This window comes from Cavia porcellus, unplaced genomic scaffold (genome assembly GCF_034190915.1).
Source record: "Cavia porcellus strain 051 isolate PalLab524CR breed Dunkin Hartley unplaced genomic scaffold, mCavPor4.1 scaffold_11, whole genome shotgun sequence".
Lineage (NCBI taxonomy): Eukaryota > Metazoa > Chordata > Mammalia > Rodentia > Caviidae > Cavia > Cavia porcellus.
The window spans coordinates 26,062,294-26,083,202 of record NW_026947494.1 but is presented as its reverse complement, the minus strand read 5'-3'; the positions used below and the strand labels follow the sequence as shown (position 1 = coordinate 26,083,202).

Genomic DNA, 20,909 nt, shown 5'->3' with positions numbered 1-20,909 from the left:
TAGAAATCCACAGACAATTGTTTTTATGGGCATGAAATAAATGATGGAGATTTGGGAGAAGCAAAAATATAGAACTGTCTCCTTTTTTTTTTTTTAAATCTAAAGCAATTACCACTAGGATAAACAGCTTCCTTCTTAATACAGCAATACCATAAATAACAATAGAGTTCTTCATGTTCCAGCAGTATGAAGTGTGTAGGAAAGTATCAATATATTCTATATTGCTGGTTGGGAGAAAGGATTATTTACAAGTTAATTATTGTATAACAAATCAGTTTTAGTTGCTGAGAGGTTAAAATAGCAGATTCAGAAAGATAAAGAATGTCAGCAGGTACATTAAAAATCTACATTACAAACAATTGTCTGAGAGAATTGAAAAAAACAAGTTAGAAAAAAACCCAGTTTATTAAGTAATATCATATAAATAACTTGTTACAAAAATTGGTTTGCAAAAGGCATATTTACTCTTTGTGAGAAATCATTTTTTAAATTGCATTCTTTTCAAATTTATAAGTCTGAGAAAACAAAATGAAATAAACTAAGCCATTTCCAGGAGTGCGGATTTGCCACTTGACTACAGCAAAAGGCCTGGCCACACTGAGCTACAAGGTAATTGTTCCAATCCCATTCCTCTAATACAGAAAACTTTCCCAGGTAAACTGTGAAGTTATGAAAATCTCCGTAACTCACAATGTGGATGGAAGCTGAGCAGGGATTGTTTCCCCCAAGTATTCTCGTTGCTGAAGACATGAATGATACCGCGAAAAACAACATGAACAGAGCACTCCAGCTAGTAAATCTTCAAGGGTGGCAACAGTTTCAATTTATACTTGCAAGTATTTTTAATTAAATACGATCAATACCAAAAAGCTTTTATTTTCTTGGTTTAAAGTCACAAATCACAGTAGGAGAATGCCAAATTGCCTTAGCTTGGTATTACTAAAGACGCACATTGCATTTATTATAAGGCCTATGTTGATGTAGTTTACTCTCAAAGCTATGAAAATAATCACCAACAAAACAGTACAGTAGGTTTGAAGTGTTCTTGTGTTTCTTCTGAGCAGATCCATTTTACATTTGCTACACAGCATTCCCCCTGAATGCCTAGGAATTCTATACATTTGATTCTTTAATCACTAAACTAATAGATCATAGAAAACTAAAAGCTTGTAGAAGGTGCCTCCAGATATATTTACATAAATAGCGTAGTCTCTAAGAAAGACCAAGATCTCATTATAGTGGAATGCTTTTTCTGCAATGCTGGGTCCATGCCTCATTTGTCAAATTAACCCCATTTGAGGAGAAATTTGAGTTTGTGGTCCATGGGTTTTTAAAAAAATGGAATTAAGCAACTTGTAAAAGCTCTTTTGAAATTAATCTAATAACCCAGTGGCTCTTCAGCTAAGTGCCTCCGTCCTGTCTGAAATATAGTGGGTAATAGCCTTTGTTTCCATCTGACCTGCTTTCTGCACTTCCATCTGCTGGCTCTGTCAGGCTAACGTTCTCCCCAAATTAGAAAATGAAAATGCATCATAAATAAGGTATTACAAAATAAGGAGTAGATTACAGATTGTCTCGGCAATGCTTAAATTAAACTGATGATGCAGAGCCCATAAACTTTTAGCTTTAAAAATGAGCTATTTCTTTATTAACAAGTGTGTGAGTCAATGTATTTGCTTCCTAAAAGGATATTGCTTTCTGCATTAAATGTGGTCGGGGTCTGGTATTTTTAGTTCAGAATTATTCCTTTAGAAAATTATTCCATAAAGATGCCAAAGGGAGATTAAAAATGCTGCAACCATAATAGTCACTGAACTTTTAAGGAGACCGTACTGTAATTCTGTATTCTCTGAAAAAGAAAGCTGTTTGTCAAATCTTAGGAAACAGTTCATCTTCCTCGAGATCCACATGCCAAGTGTTAATCTCTTGACTCTCACAACCTGATGAAGAAGGTTAGGTTGCAGTGCTAATTTAAACACAGCAGACTATTTGGATTGAGTCCCTTGTCACAGTGTCACATTTCAAGAAAGATTTCATCTAGATAAAACATAAAAATTAAAATCACACTAAAATGATCCCTTTCAGGAGATGTCTTTCAAAAAAAGTGGGGATCACGACTTTTTAGACTGTTCTGCCAAAGTAATTACACCACTTCAAAACTAGTGACTAGGATAAAAGAGCTTATTCTGTGGCTCTGTTCCTGGGGAGAATGAATTTAGTTGATAAGAAGTACCTGATTTAAAAATTCAGTTTGTGCATGGGAAGCAACCTTATTCTTTCCTTTCAGTTGCTTATTTTTGATGGTGCTACAAAGTATAGAATCTCAGAATGTCCAGTTGGTGGGTAATGTATCCTTATCCCAAAGGAAATATCCATTTGGGGGCAAAACATTTGGTGTAAGATATTGCTCAACAGTGCAGGACATCTAAAATTTATGTACTTCGAAATAAGGCAGTAGAAACACCACAATGTTATTTTGGAGCCACAAAATTTGGATGCTTCTAAGATACAGATTCAATTTTTAAGAACTTCTTGCACAACTTTTCAGGAGCTGAAAATGAAAACTAAGCCACATATTTTTATACTGAGTTAAATTGAATCACCAGCTTTGTTCCATCTAAAAATGGAGTAATTTTGTAGCTGAACCTTCCTTTATGCACCCAGACTATAAAACCAGGGAAGTTCCAAAAGAAATAGTATTTACTGTGCCCAGACTTCTTCTCTTATGACTTTATGAAACTATATTTCTTTCTTATGTGATTTATTTACTTATTTGGAGACACATATTTTCAGCAGAAGGTGGGCACAGAATGAAAGGGCTTTAAACTTAGGTGCAATGGGCTAATGTTTTTAAAGTCATAGCTTATTTTACAGTATATCTTCTTTTTATCAGTACCAGGGATCAAACTCATGACCATGCGCTTGTAAGGCAGGCGCTTATGCCGCTGAGCTAAATCCCCAGCCTCTATTTTAGGGTATATCTTAGTGGTTTAATGCAATACTTCCCCTTGGATAGAAAGAGGAAAAAAATCAGTAAGGTTTCAATGTCCTTGAAATGATCCTGTACACAAAAGCAACCCAGTTTTAATAAATTTTTCATTTCTGTGATTAAAAACATATTAAAATTTTACTTTTCACTCTCCTTCAACTTTTGAATTGTCAATATCTAAAAATCAAGACAAGGTGAAAACTGAACTTAAAACTTTCTTATGTTGACCCAGGACTTAGAAAATCTGCACCTAGAGTAGTGTTAAAGCTGGTCTTTGGTGGGAGGGAAGTGAGGACGAGCAGGGCGAGGATGGAGCTGCTGTTTTTAATGTCTGCATGATGCTATGGAGTCTTAGAGAAAAAAGTCCCACCAACTTGATACTTACAGGAACACAGTGCTAAATATTCAGCCCTAGGCTCAGAGCATCTAATTTTCTGTAGATTTTTATCGTAGCTTTTATTGTAAGAAGTTAACCAGTTATTCAAAATGGTTATAGCAAGCTGTTCTTGAGACAATATGCCATGTTCAGGGTGACATAAAACACCCTGCCACTGAAATCTCAAACATTTCATTGCAGAACTACACTTTCACTTAGAAGGGAAAAGTCAACTTCACCCTGAAACACTGGAAATTTCCCCGCGTTAACTCTCAGAAATTCTATTTAACACCAAAAGTTCAGGAGTCCGACTTTGGCAATACACACACTTTTGATGGGACCATCTTTCTTGGCTCAACTCACTACATGACATGAAGCGCAGAGACAGAGAGCACGCTTTCATTTTCCTGTAAATTTTGGATTAAGGTGCTGTTCTATTGCTATCAGTATTAGTACTTCTTTTACTAATCTATCCTTTTAAATATTTACTTGTGACTATAGTATATACCGACTTGTTGCTGTGAAGCCCTCTTATAACATTTGTTTGCATTCCTCCGTGTGTGTCTTTGTGTGGATGTGTGTATCTGAAGAACTAGTAAAAGAAAACCCTAACAGTTGGAAATAGCCCAAGCATGAAGCATAAAATACTTGTTAGTATACAGGACAGTCCATTACAATATGGGAAATCATTCAGGGAACACAAGGAACAATACAGTTGTAAAAGTTTTCACTCTAACTCAAACTCCACATTTCTCTTGTTTTAAAAGTGCTACCTTTATGTCCTGTGTAATACTCCCATTTAAAGCTTAACCAAACAATAGTGTGTTTCCAAACAGAAAATATATTCTGAGATGACATTTTTCCCCAGTGGAAATGATACTAAGATTATCTCTAGAAAATGAACATAGATTGAAATAAATTCCTACAATTAATAAGTGGTCAACATATTCTTACATATATATTATATATGTACATAGAGCCTATTTTTAAAGTTTTCAAATAACGTTTTCATTACAGTACTTCAAAAATTTCTGATGACTGCACATTATAAGATTCTAATGATAAAAGTCATTAGTACAGCCATATGCAGTAAATGATTTGAACCTGCCAGAAGGATTAGTTCAGTTCAGTTGGGTCCCCTGGATAATAACTGACTAAAATGCTAAGTGCATAATTAGAGAAATAATGGATTGGATGGATTTTACATTACTTTTCTGTCATAGTTTGAGACCATTACTTATCATTATTTCAAAGACAAGGATGGTAGGTTTGCCATCCTTTTGCCATGGAAGCAAAGTTATAAACAATGAAAAATATTAATACTTTTGAAGGTCAACTAGCATTTTAATTACCATCATAAACACTTGCATTGACGTGAAGCCAAGTTGCATTTTTGAATCCATCTTCCAGTCAAGGAATATGTGTTTCTACTGGGATTTCAGTGTTCATCTGTACCTGTTTGTTGTAGACGTATGGAGGGACAAATGGAGGGACACGGGATAGAGTTCAAATGTGGCTGGCTCTACACTCTTCCTTGAACTCCAAGAGTAGAATTTGAGCTTTATTTAACGTATCTTTACTAAATCAGTTGTGTAAGAAGTTTCAGAGGAATAAGAATTATTGTACTTGACTCTGCGACTTTCAGGTACAGTAGAGTAATATTGACAACTACATACAAGGACACGTGTCCCAGAAAGAAACCCTTTGAGAACTCTTAAACAATTACATTATTGGTCATTAGCCTGATATTTGAAAGAATTTCAAGAGATCTATGATACATTTGGTGGCCAAAACTTTCAAGTATGCTAAGTATTTCCTTTGTTTACACTATCAGCCACTTTCTCTTTCTCTTTATAGGTGCAAAGGCAATCTTTTGCACCCCCTGTGTGTAACACATTTTGCATTGGCAAGGAATGATGCCTTAAGTTTTTTTGTCATTGTTATCTTTAAATGATATAATGTAAAATGCTTCTGTTCCTTAAAAGAATCTGAAAGCATCTGTAGATTTGATGTTTTGAGTAGCTGCTGCCAGAGAAAGTTCTCAGAGCACAAACAAGACTGGCTGAATGTCATTTTAGATTCTTCGTGGCAGAAATACACAACCTTACAACCCTTATGCAGTTTATTATTATCTCCTTGTGAGCTGATATAACAGGAAAGACTCCCTAGTTGTTTCTTTTTTTTTTTTTTAACTGAAACTGTATCTTTGTCATTAAAGCATAATCCTTTGTCTCATCGGCATGTAAAATGTACAGTTAGGGCAGTCAACTGACCTGAGGCAATTTGGATGTCATAAAACGCCAGGTCAGTGGTAACCAGCATGTTCCACCTGCCCTCAGAGAAAAAGTGAAAATATAGCTCCCTGTCCGCTGCTCCAGCGCCTGCCTACTGGGCTGACTTGATTAACTGGATGCACTAAAAAATAAAAATTTGCCTCTTGGAAGCTCATAAAAGTGTACTAGAAAAAAGTCTCTAACATTGGATCCACAAGGACTGCAGCCATTGGCTTTCAGGATGGGTACAACAGAGAACCCTTCACGGAATAGTGGATAAATAGAAAGAAATAGCCACTTCACACATTTCAGTGTCATACCGGGAAATGAAAAAGGCAACCAATTAGGAGTCTTTGTCGCTGTCTACCCCGCCATACATATCTGCCAGCTTTTTGAATCGAGGGCCCCAGTCACTAAGGTAATCATAGTCTTGATCTCCATCCGTGGTCACAGACTCCAGAGAGCTCAGAGAATTGGCCACCGAACCGGTGCCCTCATAGGCGTAGGTGGCCAAGGAGTCGTACGGCGGGGCAGTGGGGTCCGTGTCATTTTCCTTTAACCTTTGGTTAATGAAATCTCTGACATCGGTGTTGTCGCGAGCTGTTGGAGTCCGTCGGGGTAGAAAAAGAGCTTCAGGCACAATGTCCCTGCGTAATTTGTTGTCCTCTATGGCTTCAGGATTCCTCAGGGTGCCAATATCAAAGGCCTGGGTGTCTTCCTCCCCACCACCTTCATCGTTGTAACTGACAATGTTGTCTCTGATGTCCTCTTTGGAAATGATCAAGGGCTCTTTCTTTCGCTGCCGCCTCAGAGCTGCAAACAGCACCACTGTCACTGAAGCAGACAACAAACAGAAAGAGAAGGGACAATTAATTTGCTGCCCAATTAATGCTGGGAAGAAATACCATACCCCAACGTGAAGTTTTGAAAGTGCCCAAGGAAATGCAGAGTCAACTTTTTACTTCTGTAAGGATGCATTTGCCTCCATTTATTTTCAAACCAGGACACAAACAACGGAGTAAATATTTGAAAGAAGGTTATAATTTATATATATATATATATATATATATATATATATATATATATAAACTTAAGGATAAAACAGCATCATATTTTGTCAGGTTTTTTTTTTGGCTTTGAAATGGCACACTAGTTTCGTGGAAAGAAAAACTAAAATAATAAAACAGCTCAGCCACAGAGAAAATACTGCAATAGAGTGCAAATTATGCCAAACACCTAAAATGCTCTGAAACTGGTTATCAGGACAGGCTGGCACCTCGGGGATGTGTGGAAGGGCTTGCATAACTCCACGTCTAAAATAACTTTTGCACTACACATTATTTTTCCTTTTTCTTGAAAAGGTGTAAAATTAATTTAAACCCCAAAGTACAGATGTGAATGTTTGCATACAAAAGTTTTCTCCATAAAAAGAAATATCATTACAGACAATACCGGGAGAGGCTGAGATTCAAAAAGCTTTTGTGGACCTCAAGGCCAGCCGATTTAAATGGGGGCAGATAACAGTACACCTTCCTTACTATTTTACATGAACTAAATAGAACAAACACATCTAAACAACAATTCTTTATTTTTCAAAGGTTCTTATTCCCTGGTACCCGCAATGTTTGCTTTTTTGATTTTTTCCTTCTCACACAAATTAGAGGCAAAGTAAGAATTGTGTTTAAATAGCTCCTGATCTTTCTTCACAGCTGGTCCAGTAGAACAAAGATGGCTACCTGTAGAGAGACACATCTATCTACAAATGGACCTATGGATGGGAATAAACATATAGCAACGACTTACAGGGAAAACAGCCATCCTAGGCAGAAAGCACATTATTAAGTTAGGTTTCTCCAGAGAAGTTTATTACAGGCAGTACCAGTAATGGTACTGGTAAATAGTAATTTACTGTGGCTCCTATCACATAGCCCAGCTCTATAAGTCATGAAAATTGAAATTTTGCAGCAAGATTACAGAACAATGGGTTTTTAGTGGGCAAGAACATCTCTCTTACAATAATAGATGCCTGGAGACCCACGTGTCTATATATTATAATTTCTGACATTAACAGTATTAATAATTACTTATACATTGAAAGCTTTCTCTGTACTGGTGACTGTGCTAGATGCTTCCTAAACTGAACCTCAGTGAATTATCATGATTGCACTGTGAAGAAAGTATCATTTTTATAGCCCTATTTTACATAAAAGAAAGTTAAGGCACAGAAATGTCATATGGAAGAGCCATTCAAATCGGTGTTTGTTAGACTAAAAAGCTCCCATTCTTAACTGCCATGCTTGAAAATTATTTGGGTTACTGTCTATTGCCAAAAGAAATGTAACTTTTCCATTTTCAAGTGTGTGTTTATAATCTCTGCTGCTGCCAGAGAACATCCTGATGCCTCATTTGTCACAAAATCCAGGATATCCATCCATTCATCATTTCAATATTTATGTAGTACCTACTAGGTGGCAGGTGTGGATCTAAATCCTATGAAAAACCTGCACTAAAGAGTCCTCCTCTTCTAGAGTTGGCGGGGGTGTAGGGAATGGTGAATGGAGACAGAAAACCGACATCGTGTAAAGTAAAGATGGAAATCATTAGAAAGTGGTAAGCACATTGTAAACGAGGAAAAGTGAAGCAGGAAATGGCAGGATGGGGAGCTTTCTATAGGTTCCAGGGGCTGGCCGTGTTTTTTGAAGGGAGGTTGCATCACCTAAGACAGATACAGAGGTTACCCAAGGGTTAGTTATCTAAAGAGGAAGGTGCTGCAGGAAAGACCCACAGGGTGGGGACATTCACACTGTTGGAATGACAGCCAATGACAGACAGTTTAGCCTGGGTAACTGGACTAGAAGGAGCCAAGGAAAGGAGTAGAGAAGGGCTCTGCTCCTGGAGGCCTTGGAGGCCTCTACACCTCTGTCACTTTACTGTGGTGGGTGGGGGAGGCATGGAGGGGATGACCTGCAGGGCTCTGGGCTAAGGGATGACCATGGTTTATCTTTCCTGCTGGTTTCCATGTAACCATGACATAGATTTACAAAACAGGGTTGTAAAAATATGGACAGCCTTTGGGATTAGGAAATAGAGCCACGCCAATTGTCCCTCGGAGAACTGAACTCTAATGTGCATGAGTTCTTTCAGTCATGTAAGGCAAGAGAGCAGGTATTCATCACTTCTCACTTCTTTTCCAGTTTAAGGCACCAAGATGTCTTATTTTTAGTCCTATGCACATATGGAAGGACAGCTATCTAAAGAGAGAAGGCACATTCAAAAATTCAAAGGCTTTTTACTCGGCTTAATTCTTCTGTAGATAAAACTACCTCGATCTTATTTGCTACAATCATATCTGAACAGAATTTATAGCTGTCTAGAAGTGAGGTATTTCTGAAAGTTGCCATTTATAGATCGATTTCTAAGCATGTAGAAAGAATTCTAAAACAATGATATATCTCGAGGTGCCCTTATCAGGGATTGAGCCTCCTTTTTCCCCACCCATGTAGGGCTAGAGGATAGTAATAAAGCTTTTGTAGAGGAGAGATCTTCGGGCAAATTTGGGCTCAATCTCATCATAAAAATAGAATACTGGCAGATCTAGGTTAACTTAAATGGTGTAACCTTTTTAGCTTGTTTTTAATATGTAGAAGAGGAGGAATAATATGGTCCTCCATGCTGTAACCAGAATGAAGTTTTTTGAGACATACAAAGTGCCATAGGAACATGAGGTGCAGTTGTTATCTGGGTGTTTCTATTGTTTTATTTCTTAAAAATAAGTTCCATGTGATCTGTTTATATAGCTGATTATGTTTTTGGTGCTGATACTTGGGATTGAACTTGGGCTTTCTGCAAGCAAGGCAAGTGCCCTGCTGCTGAGCGACATCTCACTCTCTGGTGTACTTCCTTTCTTTCTTTTTTTTTTTTTTTAATCGGTACCAGGGATCAAACTCACGACTGCCTGCTTGCAAGGCAGGCGCTTATGCCGCTGAGCTAAATCTCCAGCCCCTGGTCTACTTTTTTAAAACCTGGTTTCTTCATATGTCAGTGCAGCTTTCTTTTTCTGAAAAGATTTTGGGTTTGCTTTCACTTTCTCCAACTGTCCCATTTAAATCTGGCCTCTCTTTCAGCCTGGAAATTGCTCTGCTGTCAATAAAGTGACAAGGATAGCAGATGGCAGCACGGAGTGGGTGAAATCCTAGGCTTGGCACTCGGTTCTACCACTTGTTACACATCTAACCTCACATTTTGGGGTCTCAGCCTTCATATTTAATTGCAGATAAATACATTCCAGGTGTCCCTCAGTAGTCAGTGAGATACACAATTGTAAAATTCCTTTGCTGCATCCAGCTCCTGGTGTGGGCCTCATTAAGCTTAAGTACAATTTTCTCCATTTCTATCAAGTATGAGATTCCCAAGAGTCTAAACAAGATGTGAGAGGCACTGAGGCCAGTTGGGAATAAATCCCCAGCCCTAATGAAGGGACAATTAATTTTTTGGAGGAAGGGAATGAAAGGTGAAGCTCGGATGACTGAGTTGGAGGAAAATGCAGAAGAGAATATGGACTGATGATAAAGGAAAGTAGGAATCTCCTATAGGAGAGGAGAAAGAAGCTAGCTTAGCTTCTTTCTTCAGACCGTAAAAGGAACCCATGCACAGCCCTGACAGCCCAGGACTTCTCTGAAAATACTCCTTTTTATCAAAAAGAATATTCATGCCCTTCCCTTCCAAACAATTTTATAGGCTTCTAGCATTAGGAACACTGATCTGTCTTTGCTCACTCTCAGTTTTTATTTATCTTCCTCTCAAAATACTTGCCCAAATTTTAGCTGATAAGGGGAAATCACAGCTCTAAGTTGAATTTCAAGGCTTCTGTTATAATTAGCAACATGGATTTGGAACGAGAAGCTCTTGGGCAGGAATCCTTCATCTTTCTTTTCTTGGATAATTTTACTCTTTTTGAAGTGACTCTATGTTTTAGAATTTTTTTTCCCTGTTGTAATCTAGGTTAACTCTAACTTCTAATTTTTGATTTTAACTGTACAGGCAAACTTTATAAGTCTTGCATTTATTTTTGGAAGGGCTGCACTGGCCAGTCAGCTCACAAACAGTCAAGGGTCCACTGAATAATTTGCACCCAATGTTTTGGTTTAATTGGTTGTTTAGAATTAAAAATTTATTTGAGTTGTTGTTAGACCTCCATTTTCACTTTTACTGAATTTATTTTGGATTCCAGGTTTGTTTCCTTAGTCACTGAAGTTATCATTGAGAATCTGAAAATAACAGACATTATATATATATAGTAACCTTTGAAAGTAGTGCATAGATCAAAATGTTTGTTGGCTTAAAGAAAATTCCATGCTCTTATTTTTCATGTATGACCAAGAAAAAGTCATCAAAATCCTTTTTTCACTATCCCATTCATCTTCAACTTTACCTTTGCAGAAATGGCCTTCATCAGACATTCCAAGCTAGACAACTTTTACTCTTTAAAATTTAACAATATTTGCCAACTTAAACATTAAACAACAAATGAAAAGGTCATATTTCTATTGTCCTCAAATCCCCCTGAGATTCATTTCTAGTCTGAGAGACAAAATACTCTTTGTTAAAAAAAAAACAAAGACATGGGCAAATTTCACAACTGTTCATTCTCTAAAGCCATTTTCAAGCAAATGTTTGAACAACACAGATGCTCAGCATACAACTCTACTCACCTAGATCAGGCTGTATGCCTTAATGGGGGAGGCGGAAAAATCTAGAGTGTCACAGTGACAGTGTGTGCCCCTCACCAAGGGGAGATAGGATGCAGGGAGAAGCAGTTTACCTAGTAGGATCACGACGCACAGAAGGATGGCCACCAGAGCCCCTGTGCTCAATCCCGTAGGGTGGATGAGGGCCTCGGCATGGCAGGATTGCATGTTCCCATGGTGGTCACATGCACAGACCCGGACAGTCACTGTCCCAGTGCTGCTTTGAACTGGGTAGTCGTTGTCTGAAATGACCACAGGCAGGAGATAGGTGCTCATCTCATGTCTATTATAGCCATTTTTCCGAGTTAAGATTCCCGCCGTGTTGTCTGGAACCGAAAGCAAAGTGGTGAGTGTTTGTGGACATCACCTTGTCTGTTGAACCAATTGTGATGGGAATTTGTAGACATAGATACAGACACAGATACACAAACAGATCCCAACAGAGACAGGGATAGGTTCATAGAGAAGGTAAATTGAGCTTGTTTACCTTTGTTGTCACGAATGGTAAAGTTTGAGCCACTGGTTGCTTCAGGGGCCAAAGAGAAAGAGAACTGATGTCCACTGTGAGGGTCATCCTTGTCAATGGCTCGTAGGGTCTGGATCAACTGAAATAAAAACAGTAGCACTTTCATAACTCAAGTGTTTCTTTCTTACAGTTTTCTAGTAAAATGTTTGGTTTTATGATGTCATGGCTTGTGTTTAGATGTCCCTCCTCCCAAAGCCTCATGCAGTCTTAGATGGGGCTTTTTCAAGGGTGGCTGGATCTAAAGTGTGTGATGCTGGGACTGATTCATGGTGCAGTGCTAGGATCAAGGGCACCTTCATTAAGGGTGTGAGTGCTACCTGGCCTGAGTAGTCTGGATAAGATACAAGGGACAGAACAGCTATGTGTCCCTTGTTTGCTTGCGAACTTCTGCACACCATGAGCTGTTTCTCCTCTGTGATATCTGTTTGTTTTGCTATCCTGCCTTTGAGCCAGCTGATTATGAATTGAAATCTCTACAAACCTGGAACTAAATAAACGTTTCATCCCTTATCTTGTGGGTGTTCTGTATTTTGTCTCAGCAGTGAGAAAAGTAACTAAGACATATAATTTTAAGTTTTAACTAAAAATAATAACCTCTCAAAAATAATAACCACTGTATTCAAAGAACTAATGGTACAAAGTCAGAAAGCAACTGATAATTCTTGATTGTGGGTTTTTTTTTTGGTCAAAAAGTCAGAAAGCAACAGATAATTCTTTGATTGTGGGGGTATACATGTTTAGCAGCAACACTGGTCTACCCACTAGATGCAAGTAGTACCCTCCTAAATTGTGATAATCAAAAATGTCTCCAGACAGTTACCAAATATTCCCAGGGACCCAAGTCACCCTAGCTGAGAAACTGCCAGAATAATACAGAGCTATAAGAAAAATCACGATCTCTGATAACATTGTAATTTAACAAAATGGAAAGACTCTTTGGACAACCTTTTAGAAATGCAGTCTTTGCATGAACATGAGCTACCAACTTGGAGAAGACTAAAAAAAGAAATTAGCATATAAAACCTAGTAACTTCAGCTTGCCACATTTCCATGTACTTTAATAGTGCACTTCTATTTTGACAAATTGTAACATAATTTTTATATCATTGGCAGCAAAGTCCTATTTCAGGTGGTGACAAATTGGGTAAAACAGTAAAACATTCATGAATTTGTATAACTTGTACAGATGGGCAATGTAAACAAGTAAAACTATGAAATATGGGCAATTGCAAAATATGTTCATTATTATTTTTGAGTACATATGGTAATTAAACTATCTGTTCATCAATAAAGATTTTTCCAATAATGCTGAAACTAATCTATTTTAATGAAAATTTCTGACTAATTTAGAATCAGGATCAGACTTGGAGACTCACAAACTTCCAGTTCTTAAAAACTGTTTGTTCTCTTATGCAAGTTAAACATTTGTCATGGCTCATATTTATAGTATTAATCTCCTTAGCATTCACTTCATAGATAATTCAAAACTATCCCTGAGCTCTGTGTATCATCTGAATTATTATAAGATCTAAATTAATCTTTCAATTTGAATGGACTTTCTTATAGAACTCACCTGGTCTGCCTTTGCTTTTTCACAGACAAAGGTTTCATAGAACTCAGCAAATTCTGGGGCGTTGTCATTGACATCTAGAACTTTAATATATAGAGGTACTCGGCTACTTTGCTTTGGATTATCTGCCACATATCAAAAAGAAAGAACAACCATTTATATGCTGATCACCAATCCTGTTTAGACAACATGCACTCATTCATTCCTAGAGTCTCCAAGGACATTGAATACCAGCGTAGCCACAAGAAAGAGGAATTGAGTAATCTGATATTTCTGAAGTTGGAAATACTTTCTAGAAATACCCACATGTGTTGATGCAATATACCTGCATACTTAACACTATGGTGACGCCAAATAAGGAATGGCATTTTAGAAGTAGATTTTTTAAGGAGGCCAAGTTTACAGGTGGATCAGGAAAAATACACAAAAAGGAATCAGAAGACAAATAAATAGACCATCAGGAAACCAAAAGATTGTTAAGTGTTTTAGTTTTTTAGTTTGCAGGCTACATCACTCTTAGAATTTTGGTACATGGGTTCATTTAATTTTTAGACGCTTCCAATATAGATACAATTACTTCCCCATTTTATAGATGAAGAAATAGACCCAGGGAAATTGAGTAATTTGTCTATTTTCACAGAGATAATAAGGAATTAAACTTAGGTTCAACTTGGATCTGTCTGACTCCAAAGCCCAAGTTTTTCACCTAGAATAATGATAAACAGAGTCAGACTGGGGTAAATGAAATGTTTTGGTTGACTTTTGTGATAGCCTCCTGGGTAGCTGAGCTACAAGACAGATTCCTGGTATAAGGGTCAGGAACTGGAATTTTCTTCTTTGCTGTCTTCATCCATTTCACTCATGTATATATGTTTTTTGTTCACTTTACTCAGTGACCATCTAATATCTAATATGTGCTAGGTATTATTTGGGATGCTGGGACTTATACAGAATATAACAAAGAATGTAACAATGTTTATCTCCTGGAGATTTAGTCTAAGACTGAATTAGGCAAACTATCTCACATAAGTCTATAATGCACTAAGTAGTAAAATCTATGGAGACTAAGCAGGACAAAGGGGAGGAGAGAGGTAGATGTACCTCTGAAAGTATGATGGGAACAGATTCTCTAATGAGGCCCATTTCCCCTCTAACATGCCTGAAAAGGAAGATTAAGCCATGGGAGTATTTTGGGCTTTCTGGGGAGAGGAAACACAAGAGCAAAGGACTTGGAGAGGCAGTGTGTTGTTTTATACAAGCTCTTGGTTTTTGCACATCAAAGGTAGTTACGAAGTTTCATCAATAAGATTCTTTCAATATGTATGCTTACTTGTCTCACTTATACTAATAGTTTATCTTAGTTCATTGAAAAGAAAGTTTGTGTTATTACTTTTTTATAAGAATCTTTTTGGTTTATATTTTGTACTGAGTAACTACTTTGAAGATAATGATATGTAGCATAATAGCTACTGTTATTCTCTTACTTGGCTGTGAAAATGTTTTGTTTTTTCAGCAGAAAAAGGTTCTTAAGATCCCTTGCGTCTGACGTTTTTCGTGCACCATCTTTCTTAAGTTCGAGCAGCCGATAGTGAATTTTAAAAGATTTTAATCACTAATACTTTCAAATGTGTCACACAAAATTCAGCCCTAAAATAATTTTAAGCATAAGCTTAAATACTTATGAAATGACTATTTAAGTGAAAATTAAAATTATGATAATTTGAAAAATACTTTTTTCAACAGAAGATCATTTTGTAATTTTAAACCTTAAAGATGTGCTGTTATTAGTATACTCGCATTAATCTTGGGCACAAATCCTGAAGAGCAAATTCCTGTCTAATAAATGCCTAATGAGGTGTCTTTATCACTATAAAAGAACAGTGCTGCTCTTTATCTCTATTGGTTATTTACTATTCCATGCAATATGCTCCAGCTACTTCAAATCTCGTGAGTTATGTTGACAGCATACAACCTAACAAGTCATTTGCTATGGAATATTTCACACTAGATATCCAACAGAGAGAAAAATTGTTTAGAACTTCTAAAATTAAACGCAAAGCTAGAAAAGTGTATAATCCAGAAGCCTTTAACATGAAAATATTATTTTAAAATAATTTTTCTTTTATGTGCTTCAGCCTACACCTTGTATTTACAATTTATATTAATTTTCATTGAATATAATCATTTTATTTGAAGGGTTCTTTTGGCACATTTTTTTCCCTTTGCCTTAAGTTTCATGGGACTACCACAAACTTTATTCTAAACATTTTATTGATTACTTGGTGGTTTGTGTGGCTCACTTTGACCTACTATGGAGAAGTGATAACTTTGTTTCTTCATTCTATAAAGATTTGAAAACAGAAATTCTATAGAAAGTGAGAGAATAAATATCCAAAACATTTCTAAACAATGTCTATATTTTAAAGCTATTTGGCCCCACTTATCCTCTGCTCCCTGACACAATGTCTGAGGGCTCGTTTTTTTCCCAGTTGTTTCTATACTGTTCTAATTTATAAACATTTTGGAATCAAATCCAATAAGTACAAGTTTAGTCTCATTTGAGAGATGCATTCTTGTTTTATTGCTTACAAATTGCTAAACTTGCAAGATTTCCAGCTCATTTATGAAATGAACTAGCACATTTTAGAAGAGACATTACTGCAAATCATTCAGGGCTCTTCCCCTCAATAGGTATTGAGCAGGATCATCCGTATGGGACATTCACTCCATCAATAGGGACAGTAGTAGTCCTGGATCGTACTTACTAATCTCTGTCGCTATCACTGTAATATTGTGCCACAGCAGTGTTTCCCGGTCAAGAAGTTTTGATGTAAAAATCGAACCATTTCCAGAATCAATGTTGAATATTCTGTCCATATCTGTGTGTCGATCAACAGAGTACCTGCAAATGCAGAGTAAGATTTAAATGGCAATTCCTACTCTCGCACTATAATACTATTTCCCAAACCTGCTATATTCAGCTTTTCTACTTATAGTACATATTTAAATATCTATAACTTCATATTAAGCAAAATACTCTGAGAAATAAGATCTCTTCAGTTGAGGCCCTTGTCATAAACTCAGTAGACAAGTTGCATGATTTTGAGGATCACAACTATGGTTTTCTTAAATGTGAAATTTTCATCAGGTCTGTATAGTAGTTATTATATTTTTTAACTCAAGCTTATAGAACCTCAAGATTTTAATGAATGTGCCTTTTTGTAAACATATAGGGTATTGATTATTTTTCTAAAGAAGATAATCCGTATGGTTGCGCTCAGGAAGGAGATGGGGAGGGGTGGTTTTGGGGAGAGAGCCAGAGTCCAGACTGCAGAAGGATGAGCTGGCCATGACAGGAAAGTGGGATTTACTTTAGTTTTATCTGCAAATATTTTATTTATTTATTTATTTTAAACTTTTTTATTGGTACATGTTTACAGTAAATCCTGATTTATCTTGGTAAGTTGGTACATGTGCACAACACTATTTAATCCTTTCCACTCCCCTCTCTTCTCTCTCCTGATCTTTCCCCTTTGCAAAGGATCTAACTTCCTGATTCTTATTGTCTTTCTTTTATTTTGCTTTTAAATTATTTATACTTTGGGTTTCTCAAATAAGTCAAACCATGCAATATTTAAGCTTGTGTATCTGATTTATTTCACTATTATGATATCAAGGTAAACCCATTATCCTACAAATGACTGAAATGTATCCTTTTTGGCACTGTAGTACTCCGTTGTATACAAATACCACATTTTAAAAAATCTATTCATCCACTGATGGACATATAGACTGCTACCAAGATTGAGCTATTATAAATTGTGCTGCTATAAACTTGGGTATGCATGTATCACTATACTATGGTGTCTTCAATTTTTTTTTTTAGATGAGACCCAGACAGAAGGGGAGTAGTTGGATCAAATGGAATTTCTATTTTCATTTTTTTGAAGGATCTCCATTCTGATTTCCTGAGTGGCTGTACCAGTTTGCATTCACAACTGGGATTATTTTAAGCCACAATTTGAATCTATCAGAGCATTCCAAGCAGAGAAGTATCAGAATCTAAATCATTTACCAAAGATGATTGGTTAAACTGAGAGAATGGTTGGATGGTGCTGTTATAAGCTCATGAAAGAAGAGTGAGAAATAGGATTGAAAGATTTTGTTTCTTTTTTGATATGCTGAATCTGAAGTGCATGGGAAAGTTTAGGAGCAGCTCCCTAATCTGCAGCTCAAGATAAAGATCTGGACTGACAACTTAGATTTCTTATTCAACTGTTCAGGAAGCAAACATCCAGCGAAGGATGAAAAGCACTACAGGACTCATAGCAGAATGAGGACTAGAACACTGCCTGGAGCAGAGTAAGAATTGGAAAAATATTCAAGTATGACAGTCTGGACACATTCTAGGGAGACCAAGAGCAGTGTCTTAGGAGCCAAAGAAGAAATGAGCCATCAATCCTGAAATAGTTTGTAATCTTACTTATAAATTTGTTACTAGTTTTACAGAATTATCTAGTTTTAACTAATTAATTAATCATTTTGGTGGCTACTGTTTTGAATAGCCATGTAAGGGAGAATTATAAATCTATGTGTATGATCAAAGAGCATTAAAGGAAAACTTTGAACAAAGTTGAAATGTTAAAGACACTAGAAAAGCAATCAACCATGTCAGCTGGAACCTCAAAATTTGAATTATAAGAAGTTTAAAAATGTAGTTGAGTAGAAATATAAATTAAATGACCTACCTAGTCAAATCCATGTGGAATTACTATGATTGCTATCAGAAAATTGTTACTATTTTGGTATACCAGGTTCCAGATTCTATTTCAAGGAATTATTTTCATTTAAAACATTAGTGAATGATAATGAATGATATATTTTGTCTTAGCAAAATTTATTTTTGTTATCTAGAAAATGTCTAAATGAAATAGACATTCAACTACTACAGGCTATTTAAACTTGATTTAAAGAGAATTAATGAAGTACACAGTGGGTATACATATAGTTATATGAGGACTTTGATTTTCAATGTATATAAGCTAATTTTTATTATGAAAAAGTTTGAAACAGGCAAAAAGGCCATTGTTTTTGCCATTTCTGTTGTGGATCACCATTTATTAAGAATTTAGGCAGCAACATTGAACTTGATCACCTCTCTTCATTTTTAATTTAAGAATAATAAATATTTATAATGCATGGTTAATTACAAAAAGGAAGCCTCAATATTCATAAGCTTTGTGGGAAATTTAATTATTTAACCTAAGAGCATATTTTTGCTCACGAAGAATGTCAAGCTCCAGAAGTGCTGCCTAGTGCTTTAATAAGCTGTTACAATTATACACGGCAATAATCTTTATCGTACTTTGTCTCCGTGCCTCCTGCTTTTAAATTATAAGTTTTACAAGTAATCACATTTTCACATTAAGCCTTGAAATAAAGGCTAAGTGGTAAGGAAATTTTAAATTGAATGCAACTTTAAATTCTAAAAGGAGATTAACTATCTAGAAAATTCCCCAATTTATACTATTCTTCCCTAGTTGCAAAATTAAAAAATGAATACAAAACCTAAACTATCTGCATTGTTTAGGAAAGATGCTTGCATACAAAACATTATTTGCTTTTTGTTGTTTTACTTCATGGCAGTTTCAATTTTTATTCAGGATATTTACTATCCAATAACATTAGTTGTAATTATTATTAGAAAACAAGGTAATCAGTTCCATCATGGTTATAGCAGAGCATTGTGCTGGAGAGCTCTTGTGTTAAAAAATTTAACCCTAGGACTTTATTGTATTCTTTGATTAAATAATTTGTATTTTAATATATCCTTAAGTCAGGGAGATTTGTGGGTTAGAAAAGGAGATATGTTTGTATAAAAATTTTCATAGTAGGTATGTATAGTGCAATAAGATTCTTTCATAGAGATCAAAAGGCATTTGTGATAAAAGTTTTAGAAAAAAATTATTTTTTGATTATAAAATTAAACATGCCTACAGAATAATAAATTGATTTTTGGGAAAAAAAATTCTGAATTTATTTTCTAACATATTGCCTAGCCCCTAGGTGTTCAATGTTTTTGTCTAGAGTAACCAAAATTTTGTATAGATTTAGTTTCTTAATATGAGAACGAATTTTGCCCTATGAAAGGAGTCATTTGAATGTGGGCTTATATACCAATATATCTATGCATATTTCTGGCCTTAAATCTATATCCATGCATCAAATCCATATGTACCAAGGGAAGGCTGGCAGGAAAAAAATCTTAAAATTAACTAGCAGCCAACCCAATCTGACAAGTTAACTACTTCCTTTCATAAAACATAAAATAATGCAGTGGGTAAAATGGTATTTGTTATAAAAAGTAACAGATATAGAAATATAGCCTAAATTCCCAAAAGACATTATATCTTCAAATCCAAAACATGTTGATCTATCAAAGAGATAATTGAAGCTCATATTTGTAAACTTCTAGCACTAACACTTTTAAATTGGACTTGATGCTGACTTGCTAAGACTTTTTTTCCATATACAGTTAGAATAAACGCCAAGTGAGAATAGTTGTGAAAGTAATTAAATTGTTTGTGCAATTTAAGTGAAAGCTACCTTGTATTTTCTTTATTAATAATAGCAAGTACAGAGAGAGAAATACTTGATCCTTGGAACTAGCATGTAGCTACTTTGGACTGACCATAGTCCAGTTCAAAGATATTCTAGAAGCATGATAATTCAGGAGGCTACCTGTCCATTGATTTAAAAGTACTTCCTGAAAGTCAGACAGGCATTTCTGAGTTTTAGGTGTGGTAGTGTTGTAAGGTTTCATTGGAACAAAGGAGATGAGATGGCTTAAATGTTTGGAAACAACTGCTCCCCACGCTGACTCGCATGCATTTTTGGACTCCCTGGCAAGACTTAGTTTCAATCTCCTTGCTTTATTTATGGGGGATATTCTGCACAATGGCATTCTGGTTTGTACTTTTCTTGCTTAATCAACAAGGCTGCTGGCTGAAGGCTGAAAGTTGGATGATTCTTGCACTTTTGTAAAATTATACAGTACTCAAACCATCAGTGGACCCAAAGAGCAAAGAGAATTTCTGGCAGCATGATTTAAAACTAAAGTGTCAGGAAAGTATGAGAAAAATCAGACTGTGCTTATAGGACATAAATCTGGATTCTGCTTTATTAATTTACCCTGGATTTCACAGACATAACAGGAGATACCTCTTATTTTTATTTGCATTAACAAGTGGAAAAATCACATGTTCAAATAGAGACTCACTATGTCTCTATTGCATGCTAGGGTCTTCCCACACTTGAGAAGCAAGCTGTCAGATCCAGAGTCCAGTTTGTTTCTCCATTCCACTCTCTGATAAATCTTTAAGATTTCTATGTTTTAAACATAGAAAAATCTTTAAAAAAAATCTGAGG

General features: G+C 36.0%; 1 protein-coding gene across 4 annotated transcripts in view; it reads right to left on the bottom strand.

Moving 5' to 3' along the window:
• Positions 1 to 386: 386 nt before the first annotated feature.
• Cdh6 (cadherin 6) overlaps positions 387 to 20,909 on the bottom strand; it is a 125,861-nt gene continuing 105,338 nt past the window's right edge. For 3 of the 4 annotated variants that reach the window (XM_063258020.1, XM_063258021.1, XM_023565266.2), the window contains exons 8-12: positions 16,247 to 16,383; positions 13,485 to 13,606; positions 11,873 to 11,990; positions 11,460 to 11,711; positions 387 to 6,472 (exon numbers count right to left, since the gene is read on the bottom strand). In XM_063258020.1, the coding sequence (XP_063114090.1) occupies positions 5,982 to 6,472; positions 11,460 to 11,711; positions 11,873 to 11,990; positions 13,485 to 13,606; positions 16,247 to 16,383 (1,120 nt within the window). In that variant the 3' untranslated portion in view covers positions 387 to 5,981. Of the gene's footprint in view, positions 6,473 to 11,349; positions 11,712 to 11,872; positions 11,991 to 13,484; positions 13,607 to 16,246; positions 16,384 to 20,909 lie in introns of all 4 variants that reach the window. The other variant, XM_063258022.1, reaches the window with a different exon arrangement.